Below are 12183 nucleotides of genomic sequence, written 5' to 3'. Positions count from 1 at the left end.
TCCTCAAATGACATTAAATACTTGCTTTGAACTCTGGGGGTTTAGGCTTTGCAATAAATACGTAATAAATATCTGCAGTACATCCTACATGTTGAGCACTTATCTTTCTCCATTTGAAAGTCTTTCTCCAGAGTCACACTGTCTAAGGGCCGTCCCAGGGGGTGGGGAGTAGGGATTCTGCAGCAGGTCCATTAACAGAGCCATCTTTGTATCCATGTGTTCCTGGAGTTGATATATTCGCTGATCGATGTGGTCCACAAGTTTCTTTTCCAGCAGTTCCATATTTTTAGTAAGAATCTGTTCCAAGTAGGTGCACACAGGTTGCTCTTCCATTCTAAAAACAAATGTTAAAAAACCAGTATAACAATCATCCCTGGTATCACAACAGAAACAACCGAACTATACTGAAACAAGCAGCCAACGTACACTGCGGAAATCTGTCTCCACAACGGTGCCGTCTGGGTACGATGTATTTCCGGCTGCCAAAGTACATCTACCAACAGGCAACCACAACCCTGAATGCCCAAAGCATTCTGTATCTGATTCTTACAACATTCCCAGCATACCAGGGAAATGAGGAGAGAGCAACGAGGACAGAATGTCTACCCTCACAGAACAAGTCTCTTACAAAGGGTCTTTTGATTTTGAGCCCCCAACCAAAACTGATCTGGCCCAATTTTTTTTAAGGTCTCCACGTATGTCTTCCAAGAACTTCCCTAAACAACCCTACAATTTCAAGTTTTGTCCTTGTCACCCGCACAACCTCACTAAATAATGGAAGGTTTTCTAACCTAATATGAAAACATTTAAAAATGAATGTAACTGGAATGGGCAGACAGAAATAAAAATAGTAAAAAGGGGCGGCCGGGTAGCTCAAGTCGGTTAAGCGTCTGACTTCAGCTGGGGTCATGAGCCCAAGGTCCCTGCTCAGGGAGGAGCCTGCTTCTCCCTCTGCCCCTCCCCCCGCTCATGCTCTCTCTCTCTCTCTCAAATAAATAAAATCTAATAAATCAAAAGCGCTCGTTTCTCAAGCTCACAATCAATGAACACCAGGACAGCGACTTTCAGGGTGTGGTCCACAAAACCCCGGGGTCGCCATGACTTTTTCAGCTTCCGTAAGTGCCAAGTGTTCGTACACTACCACTAAGATGATATCCGAACTCTTCATCCGGATCCTCATGAACATACGGTGACATTTCCCAGCGGCTACACGAGGTGTAGTCACTGCTCAGGTGATCAAAAGAAGTTGTGGTTGAGTATTTTTCTGTTTCTTAGACTTTCTGAAGGTAGTCAATTTAGGGTATAAATATTTTCTCCAGACATCAACCCCGTTTATTCTCAGTACTTCTGCGGTCTTACTAGCTACTGATGCTATATGCTGGAGGGCCACACAGATGAGAATGCCACCAGAAGCTAGTGTCGATTCTATACTTCTCACATAATACCATTCTAAGTTTTTTTTAGGAAATATATTTCTACTACAATTTGTTACGTTACTGTGTAATGGGTTGTTATTTTTTTTTAAAGACTTTATTTATTTATTTGACACACAGAGAGCACAAGCAGGGGGAGCAGCAGAGGGAGACGGAGAAGTGGGCTCCCTGCTGAGCAAGGAGCCCGATGCGGGACTCGATCCCAGGACCCTGGGATCACGACCCGAGCCGAAGGCAGCCGCTTAACTGAGCCACCCAGGCACCCAACGGGTTTGTTATTTTTAAACAAATGAATCCTTTCATATACTCTACATAAATAAAGGGGCTTTAGAGTCCTCAATTATTTTTCAGAATGTAAAGACCAAAACGTTTGAGAACCCCACTCTAGAATATATGAGGGGGTTTTAAAACGCTTAGTGTTTTTTTGTTCCAAATAACTCCAGATTCACAGGAAGTTGTAAAGATACTAGAGTTCCCCAGGACCCTTTACCCAGTGGTTACATCTCACCTAACTCTGGCAGAATACAAAAGCAGAAAACTGATGTTGGCACGGGGTGCGTGGATGCTGTTCTATCACACGTACACACATTCACGTGAACATCACAACTGAGACGCGCAACTCTTCCTTCACGACAAAGATCTCCCTCCTGCCACCCCCTACTGTCACACCCACTCCCCTAACGCCCTCCACCCCTAACACCTGGCAACCACCAATATGGTCTCCATCTCTACAACTTTGAGGAGGTTATGCAAATACAACCACACACGGCGTGACCTCCTGAGATTCTCTTTTGTCCCTCAGCATAATGTCCTCAGGAGCCATCCAGGTTATTGCGGGTGTCAGTGGTCCGTTCCTTTTATTGATTACCACCCTGTGATATGGATATACCACAGTCTAACTGTTCATCTATTTTAAGACATTTTGGTTGCGTCCAGGTTTTGGCTGTTACATAGAAATAAAGCTTTGCATGAAGAACTGGGCATAGTTTCTTGTGTGGACGTTAAGTTTTCATTTCTCTGGGATAAATGCTCAGGAGTAGGACTGCTGGATCAGACGGTAAATGTTTACTTTTCAAGAAACTGCCAAAGTACTTTTTAGAGTGGCTATAGCATTCCACACCCCCACCGCCAATGTAGAAAAGATCCAGTTTCTCCACATCCTCATCAGCACTGGGTATTGTTACCATTTTTTGTTTTTATTTTAATCTTCAAATAACTGTGCAGAGGTATCTTGTGGTTTTGATATTCATTTCCCTGACAGCCATGAGGTCAATGATGATCATCTTTTCCCTTGCTTATTTGGTATGTGTACCCTTTCTAGTAACATGTCTCCATGTCTGTTGCCCATCTTCTGATCGAACTTTTTTCTTATGTGAATTCTGGGAGCGACAGAAATGCAGGCCATCTGTTAAATTTGTGACTTGCAAATATTTTCTCCCACTTTGTATCTGCATCTTAATCCTCTTAACAGGGTCTTTCACAAGGCAGAAGTTTTACATTTTGACGGGATCCAATATATCAGTGTTTCCATTACTGTGATTCTGGTGTCACCTAAGGGTCTTTTCCTACTCTGAGGTCCCCAAATGTTCTCCTACATAGTACTGGAAAAGTTTTATAGCTTTCTGCTTGTTTGTTTTTAAAGATTTTATTTTTAAGTAATCTCTACACCCAAGGCAAGTATCAAACTCACAAGAGTTGCATGCTCTGCAAAAAATAAATTAAAAAAATAAAATTAAAAATTAGAAAAAAAAAAAAGAGTTCCATGCTCGGCCGATTGAGCCAGCCAGAAGCCCCTATAGCTTTACGTTTTACGTTTAAGTCCACGATCCATGTTCAGTTATAGCTCCTAAAATTACTGGAAACAGCTACAGGCAGTAGGTAGTGAAACAAATCTGTTTTCCCCCAACTGATTCTTCCATCTACGAAACCTAAACCACATTTGTCTGAAATACTTACGCAACACCAACAACGCCTTCCCCAGCCTTGGTGATGCCTTCCTGCCACTTGGTGTTACGTCCCACACGGAGATGGTTAACCTGACTACATAAATTCTGGAGAAAAGGCAGCAACTCAGAGTTAGGGACATTTGAGTTGTCACTCGCTTTTTTCGGCAGGAAAGAAGAAACTGCGTTTCTCAGGTCATTCTCAAGAAAAGAATGGTTTTGTGGCACAATGTTATACTCTTGGAGGTTTGTAGTGTTTCCTGCACCCGGTGGCTGTGGACTTTTATCAACGTAGGCGTTTAAGTCTTCAGTCAGGGTTCCAGATGTCAATCCGGTTCTAAAAGGGAAAGGCGTGGAGGGTGACTTGTCTGAGGCTCCTGAAGCAACTGACGACTGCAGGTCGATCATACGTTTGTAGCCAGTATTTCCCAAAGCCGACCGAAGCTGCTCTCCGATGGGAACACAATTCTAAGCAAGGTGAATAAATACATGTTACTATTGGTAGTAGCGACAGCTACCTTTTGGGGTAATTACTGTAAGTCAAAGCAACGCGCATGCTCTCATCTGATCCTCTAAACATCCATATGATGTAGGCTACAATCTTAAGTTGAGGAGACCACAGCTAAGCTGAAACCAAGGCTGAAGGTAACCTGCCTAAGGTAACACAACTAGTGTAACAGTTAGTAACCAGTAAGTGGCAGAACGGGGACATGAACCCAGACCACCTAACTCCAGAGTCAAGGCTTTTAATGGTTTCCCTGTAGTTTTTCCTAAAGGAAATATTAAATATTAGCATGCTTAGTAAAGTTGCATTAGCATTAATGTCTCCACTACGAAGGCCTCCTTAATTTATGGTAATAAAACACAGTACTCTCAACTGAGGCACAGTAATTAGTAATATTCTTAGATTTAAATATGACCCATCAAGTTTCCCATATAATAAGCTAACCTAAGGAGATCTGTTATAACTAGCTTATCATGGAAGATACACCAGATAGCTTATATACTAGAAGTTTGATGTTTCGGGGCACCGGGGTGGCTCAGTTGTTAAGCGTCTGCCTTCAGCTCAGGTCATGATCCCGGGGTCCTGGGACCGAGCCCCGCGTCGGGCTCCCTGCTCGGCGGGAAGCCTGCTTCTCCCTTTCCCACCCCCTCTGCTTGTGTTCCCTCTCTCGCTGTGTCTCCTTCTGTCAAAGAAATAAATAAAATCTTTAAAAGAAGTCTGATGTTTCATCAGTACAGTTGCGACATCTGCAACGACTAAAATGAGCCCACTTTTGGCTATGTCTGCCTTAATGATTTACAGGATAACAGATTATGTTTTACGGCCTCAACTGAACTGGCTATGCTCTATTATTTCATGACAGGGTTCTGGCTCACTTCTGTGATGAGGTTACATGGTCTCCCATACAGGGGCATGTTCTTGCTACGCTCCTTGCTATGCTCTTCAGTTCTTCTACAAGAGTAAAGCAAAACTACCTCTAGCCTACGAAACTGCTAAGTTATAGGGCTGTATTCTAAATTGGAAACACAAAACTCTATTCTTACTCGGGAGATATCAACACATCCGTACTCCTGCTCAACACCTACTGAAAGAGACTGAGACAAGTGTTATACAGGTTAGCTAAAGAAACTCAGTACATACATTGTCTAGACACTCTAAAAAATGATTCCTGGACTGAACCAAACCAAAATTCATTTGGTCAACAAATATTTACCAAAAATCTACTCTGTGCTTCCGGCACAGAAAATAAGTGGGTGAACAAAACAAATGAAAAGCACTGATATGTGGAACCAATATGGGAGCAGAGAACAATGGAAAGAAGCAAGGAAGGAAGGAAGGAAGGTAGGCAGGCAGGCAATATATCATGTGGATGGAGACGGTGATAAATACTTTAGGGAAAAATAAAGGAGGCAAGGGAAATGATGAGAGCCAGGGAAGTCGGTGGGGGTGGAGGGGGCAGCAGGAGGGTCTCCATGAGACTTCTTTTACTGAACTGTACTTTGGAGGAATACTCTTTATAAAGAAACGTTATTTTCTTCTACTGAATGCAAGGTTTGGATAAACCTTAAATTATTCCTAGAAGATGAACTGTATATAATTATATAAATTACATATACTATACATTATATATAATACATATAATTATATACAAAATTTTAAAATTCAACAACTCTCCTTTGATAGAAAGGAGCCTTACTCAATCATGATGACAAAGCTAAATTATTTTTGGTAGTGGTAAACAGTCCAAAAAAACCTTAATGACAGAAACATGAAAATTCTTTTAATTAAATTTTAGTTTTAGAGAGAGAGAGCATGATTGGGGGGGTGGGGAGAGGCAGAGAGAGAGAGAGAGAGAATCCCAAGCAGGCTCCATGCCCAGTATGGAACCCGACTCGGGGCTTGATCTCACGACCCTGAGATCCGTGACCTGAGCTGAAATCAAGAGTCGGACGCTTAACAGACTAAGCCACTGAAGGACCCCAGGAAATCGAAAATTTGGTAGAAATAGCAGTGAAATCAATGTCAAAATTGTGTATGGCAACTAATTTGGCAGAAATTTTAATTAAGAAAATGGAAACACAAATAAGGTATTTGCTATGTGAGGTTTTCTTTTCTGATATACCAAATTTTAATTAGAAGAAATTCAGTGATTCCAAAAATTAGTCATATTTTTCTCAGATGAGAGCTTTTAAGGTAATTTCCTTTTCCTCTTTGTATTAAATATCATGGAATTCACAGGTAAGTCTATATGGCAGTGCAGTAAATACACCAACTTTAGGTGCTGGTGGCTATTCTTCTGTTTTCTTTTGTTTCATTTACTCAGTTCTTTTAATTTTCTTGTGCTGTCTCACACATGGTGCCATGAAAGGTCCACCAAAACCCTTTTAAAAGTAGGCAGGGGAATATGTATGAAATAATTTATACATATTTATTGCTTAGGATCCAGGTCATATGTTATATGGAAAACACTTACACAGTAGCTTAAAAGAACACAGAAGCATTCACACAAAATTATGTCCATATACCTATACATGAATATGTAAAGGGCCATGTATCTGTGTAGACACATCATTTAATACACGTGCACATTTACCCCCAGACTTGTGAAAAATTAAGGGTCTATTTCTGAACATCTCGTCAGATATCTGAAAGGACTGTCTAACTTTTATTATAAAAAATTTAAACAAGTATCACCTTGAAAAAGCAAGAAAAAAAGATATTTGTATTTCAAAGGTGAAAACAGTAAACTGTAAATCCTGCATAACTGAGTACGTTTTCTTCGAGAAAAATGGGGTGCATCCTTTCATTCAGGCAACATTAAATGAAAACTATAGGCTAGGCACTTTGATATAGAATTCCTATTCAATTTTGCTAAATTGTAAAGCAAACACAAATCAAAGCCAGCAAATTTGAACTTGAAATATAAAGAAATAAGAAAACACTTTAACAAAACTTTTAAGAACACAAGCAACCCCAAAGCACAGGTGAAGCCGGGAAAGGTAGAAGGCTTCTAACAAAGCTTCCCAGGTCACTTCTTTCCCCTTCGCGACAGGCCCTGCCCAAATTAATGTAGGAAGGTTCTAAATCGCGTGTGCGGTTACACAGCTTCCACCGAAGGAACAGTTTTGGTCATGAAACATCCCTACTATATTTATTTACTTTTAACATTTTTATTTTTAAGTAATCTCTACACCTAACGTGGGGCTCGAACTTTTAAGCCCGAGATCAAGAGTCACACGCTCTACCATCTGAGCCAGCCAGGTGCCCCAAAATATCCCTACTTGAGACTTAACAAACAGTTACATAGCTTACATGACACTTTCTAGGGAGACATTCCATAGATTCCTGCTTGTTAATAACATGCAATCCTAGAAAACCAGGTGTGCCCCGTAAGAATCATCCCATAAAGAGAGCCTCCACACTTGGAAGAGGTCTTTTATTAGCATGTTTAAAAGAACATTGAACTGAATCACCTTCCTTCTTCCGCAGGGTTCCCCAAATGGCCCCATATACAAGGATTTCGTGGGGGGAGGGGGGCACGTCACAACACGTGCACTAGATGGAAGGACTTGCATGTATTTCTACATACGCAGGAAACTCTAGGATACACACCAAGCTGGGCAAGAGAATGAAAGCTGGGAGAGCACTTTTATGATTTATTTAATGCACTTCTGAATGGATGGATATTAATAGCAAAGAGAACAGGTTATTTTTGGGATTAAACCAAAAAACTTAAAGACATGACCAAAAAAATCTATCCATGTTATCTCTTTTTCCAAAGTTCAGTTTTTAGAACATAAAAATCAGTCTATGAGCTGATTTTACTTCATTAACCCTCTCTGATGTTTCCAAAGTCTTGCACACAGAAAATAATTTCATCTTGTTCTACATTTTCTATCTCCGTGGGATCCTTCTCCTCGATCACTTGTTCTTAAAATACACTATGCGTTAAGAATCATCTGGGGATGCCTGGTTGATATAATTCCCGGATCCCACCTTCTGGGTTTCAGGTCATTGGTGACAGCCAGGAATCTGCACTTTATAAACATTCCAAGGGATTCCGATACAGGGAAGGTCCTTATCTCTATCATTCTTGAAACAAACCCATTTAACCCTGGGTACCTCCACATTCCAACTACCCCCATTTACTGCCTAAGCCCTCAAGAGCTCGTTTCCATATCATGATCATTCAATCTGAACCCTGAAGATCTCCAAGAAGCACTTAGCTGACAACCCAAAAGGCACATGTATCATATACTTACTTGGAGTCACAAACAAGACAGACCAGCTCCCTGTCTGCATGAAGCTTGTATTTGAATGAGGTAAACAGACCAACATATAAACAACAACAAAACAGTCAAGAAGGCTCTGATGAAAATATGATGCAGATTTGGAGGGAAAGGCTATTTTAAACCGGTGGCTGGGGAAGGTCTCACTAAGGATGTAACACTGAAGTTGAAATCTGAATAAAAAGAAAAAGCCAGCCCTGCCCCAGTCTGGGGAAGAGGCTTGTGGAGAAAGAGAAAAATTAAGAGTGCCAAGGTCCTGAACACACGTGAATATCTGAGCACTACACACATCAGTATGTCTGGAAGCCAGGTGTCCCAGGAGATTTGGCAGGAGATGAGGTTAAGGAATCAAAGAAGGCCCAGATCTTAGACGCCAGGGTAAGGAATCTGGGTTACTTCTGAGGGTGATGAGAAGCAGTCAGAGGGCTTCACACAGGGAACGATGAGTCTGATTTACCCTTTGAGATTACTCTGGTCACCCTGTGGAGAATGGACTGCAGTCGAGCAGGAGGACCAGTCAGGGACTTCCTGAGGATCGAGGTGGGGTGACGGTACGAGAGAAAGAAAAGTATGGAACTGGTACTTTTTTGAAACCTTCCTTTCCAGGGTTCCCAGGATAACCGTCAACTCTCCCAGTTTCCCTGTCTTGCCCATTGCATCAGTGACACCTGGACTGAATTACTATTGGTAAAGCTCACAAAAGGTACACAGGTTGTTTGTTTCGACTATTTCTTTTAAACTTTCCCATGAATCCTTTATCTTAGCAGTATTATCGTTTATAGGTTTTGAACACGACAAAATTTATGTAAAAAAGAGGAAGCAGGGGTGCCTGGGTGGCTCAGTCGTTGAGTGTCTGCCTCCGGCTCAGGTTATGATCCCAGGGTCCTGGGATCGAGCCCCGCATCCGGCTCCCTGCTTAGCGGGAAGCCTGCTTCTCCCTCTCCCACTCCCCCTGCTTGTGTTCTCTCTCTCACTGGCTGTCTCTCCCTCTGTCAAAAATAAATAAATAGAATCTTAAAAAAAAGACGAAGCAATGCCACATTACGCAACTACTCATGTCAGCACCACAACCTGAAATCAGGTCTCCTGACATCAGATCTTCCCTCGTGCTACTGGGTCACACCGCTGGTCTTCCGCTGTTCTATTCCTTTTCCTGCTCCCTATTATCCTTACCAAACCTAGCTACTCCCCATGGACCTTTCTTCCTTGCTCCGGCTCTCCCTTCAGCACTTTCCCTGCCCTCTACTGGGTACATCTCTCAAACCTCCCTTCGGCTCCCCCACCTCCACCCGCACACCCTCCTGTGCTTCCAAAAGCTCGCAGCATCATCCCAGGAACTGTCTGATTCACATCTACAACTTGAAATTCTCAAAATCAAACTCCCTTTTTCCCAACGGTCTCCTCCCTTGGGTTCCATTGATATCGTTGGTACCACCATCTTCCAAACCTCAACGTCCCCTTTAACTCTATTTTTCTCTGGCGATACCAATATCAAGTTATCTAGAGCTGATGGCACCATCATGGTAACATCTCACAATCCAGCATCAGGTTATCCGTCCAATTTTAGACCCTCCTTCTTGACTCTCATCTGGATGAGGAAACGAACACGGAACGGCTCCCCCTGGCGTCTCACATCCTACTGATCACTGTTGCTTCTCACTCCTCTTACGCATAGCGCTAGGTTAGAGTTTCTCAAAATGTAGGCAAAACCACGCAGGTACTTTTAACGGAGCATTCAAAACCCTCTATGGTCCAACCCCAAGCTAACTCCCCCAACCACTTCCTCACCCCAGAGAAGTGAACTTCTATTCATTTCCTAGCTATATCCTGTTCCTTCTAGCACTGAAGAGTCAATCCATGCTATTTTCTCTCTCCCGAACTGCACCCCTCCAAATTTACTTGCCCGGTCCCATCCTTCTTCCTTCAAGACCTAGATAAAATGAGACTATATAAAGATCCTTAAAGACGGGCTACAAACTAACTGATCTTTGAACTTCCTAAAGTGCTCCAAACATTGCCTTATTCGCTGAGAAGGTGCTTAATAAATAGCTGCTGAATGAATGAGTAAATTCATGGAAAATTGTAAAGATCTGTGGTAAGATATTTTGGAGAAGAGAAAGTCTACAAAATGTTCTTTTACAAAGCAAATAAAGGTAGCGGTCAAATCAACAAAGTTCAAAGAAAAAACTTAAGTCGATACGTGGCCTTATGAAAAGCCGTCATTCTGAAATTTTTAATGGTACCTCGACAGAATCCACGTCTACCTACCTGCTGCTGAAATTTAACCATATTCATCAGTTGCTGAGCGCCAGGTGACAACTTTGACCCCATGGCCTCCATGAGAGTTTGGACCCTCTGCAGGTCTATCCTTGATCCTAGAGCAGGAGAGCTTGTGGAAGAATTTGTTGAAACCCGCCTCAACTGTACCACAATTTTACTGATGAACACACACTGCTTTTCACCAAAGGAGAGCAACTATTATAAAACAAAGAAGTTCCAGAAAATAATAATATTAAACAGTAATCACTACTTAAGGTCACTTTTCTATATAAACTGGCAATAACGCACTTGGGAAAATAAACTTTAAATACATGTTCATTTTTAAGTTTTCCTGAAAATTGTAACGATCAGCACTTCTAATTTACACAAGGCTCATAAGAACGATTTATAAAAAGAATACCATTTGAAACTGAATAAATACACAGAATATACAAAAGGGGCTATGATAAGATTTCGTTCACTTAAATTAATGAATAAAAATAAACTATACCAATCTGAGAACTTAACACAGCACGGCTAGCTGTAATATTATTTAATACAAAAGAAGGCTTTACAAAAGCACTTCCAAAGTATTTACTGAAATACTAAAAATAAGTCAGTCTTTTAGAACTGAGAATTTTAAGAGAAAGTCAGATATGGTCTAACATAACCTACTGGTTCACACACAAAAAGATGAGGTCAGGGGTGATTTTCTGACTTGTCACAGGATTACCAAACTGGTAAAAGTCAAACTTGGAACCTAGCCCTCTGGCTTCTATAGCAGTGTCCTGCCCAGTGCTTTAGGCTGCCTTATTTCATCCATGTTTCTGAACCCAAAGACATTTCTTGTGTCATATGGACAACAAAGTAGCAAAGTAGAAAGGGACCAGGATTTAGAATCAGACAGAGTCAATGACGACTCTACTTAGAGCTTGTGTGACCCGGGGAAAAAGGCAAAAACCTGAGTCAGGAATAAAATGAGGGAGGGTAAAAAACAATGATTTTACACGGTTGTTATGAGGATTAGGTGTTAAAATTCCCAGTACCTACCACTGTATGTAAGTGCTCAAAAGGACGGGTCAGTAACTTCTAACTTTCATATACTACTGCCCCAGAACAACCTTAACGGGCCTAGGATGTCTCTAATGAGACTACCCTTAGCATTCCCGTAGAACTCCCATAGAACAGGTAACAAAAAACACTCACCTTCAGATACACATACAAAACCATGTGTAACATGACAACACAGGTCAAGAACCCATAATCCAAGAACTCTGAGCATGGCACCAAAGAAGTGACTGTCCTCAACAATTAAGGAACCTCCGCATTACATTTACACACCTACCTTCTAACCTCCCTGCTACCCTCCTGTTTTTTCATCCCCATTGCTCCACCACTGAATATGGGACATATTGTGCTCATTGAGTCAGCTTATAATCTATTTCATCACACTAGAATGTCAGCAACATGAGCGCAGTCATTCATTATATTCCTGCTAATTCCTACATGCCTAGTTACAGTATCTAGCATCCGTAGGCATTCAAATAGTATTAGATGCATGAAACACTTCATTTAAATAAATCTGGAAGCTATTAATATGTACCATATAAACCAGTATGTTGGAATAATCACTTCTGTAAATTTGGTACCAGCAGGCTATGAAATTACTTACTGCTTCTTATTCTAAAGTCTTGTAACCTTGTATAAAGTAATGTGGAGATAAAAAGATAGCAAGGATTTATTTCCTTTTTAAA

At 41.4% G+C, this 12183-nt stretch overlaps 1 protein-coding gene across 2 annotated transcripts in view; it reads right to left on the bottom strand.

Moving 5' to 3' along the window:
- Positions 1–6: 6 nt before the first annotated feature.
- Positions 7–12183, bottom strand: part of CUNH10orf88 (chromosome unknown C10orf88 homolog) — a 16681-nt gene continuing 4504 nt past the window's right edge. For both annotated transcript variants that reach the window (XM_034990292.1, XM_034990293.1), the window contains exons 4-6: positions 10439–10645; positions 3390–3844; positions 7–334 (exon numbers count right to left, since the gene is read on the bottom strand). In XM_034990292.1, coding sequence (XP_034846183.1) covers positions 100–334; positions 3390–3844; positions 10439–10645 — 897 coding nt within the window. In that variant the 3' untranslated portion in view covers positions 7–99. The remainder of the gene's footprint in view (positions 335–3389; positions 3845–10438; positions 10646–12183) is intronic.

Source organism: Mirounga leonina, unplaced genomic scaffold (genome assembly GCF_011800145.1).
Source record: "Mirounga leonina isolate KUSES-001 unplaced genomic scaffold, KU_Mleo_1.0 Mir_513, whole genome shotgun sequence".
NCBI classification, from domain to species: domain Eukaryota; kingdom Metazoa; phylum Chordata; class Mammalia; order Carnivora; family Phocidae; genus Mirounga; species Mirounga leonina.
Note: the sequence above shows the minus strand (reverse complement) of the source record. Positions and strands in the feature narration are given on the sequence as shown.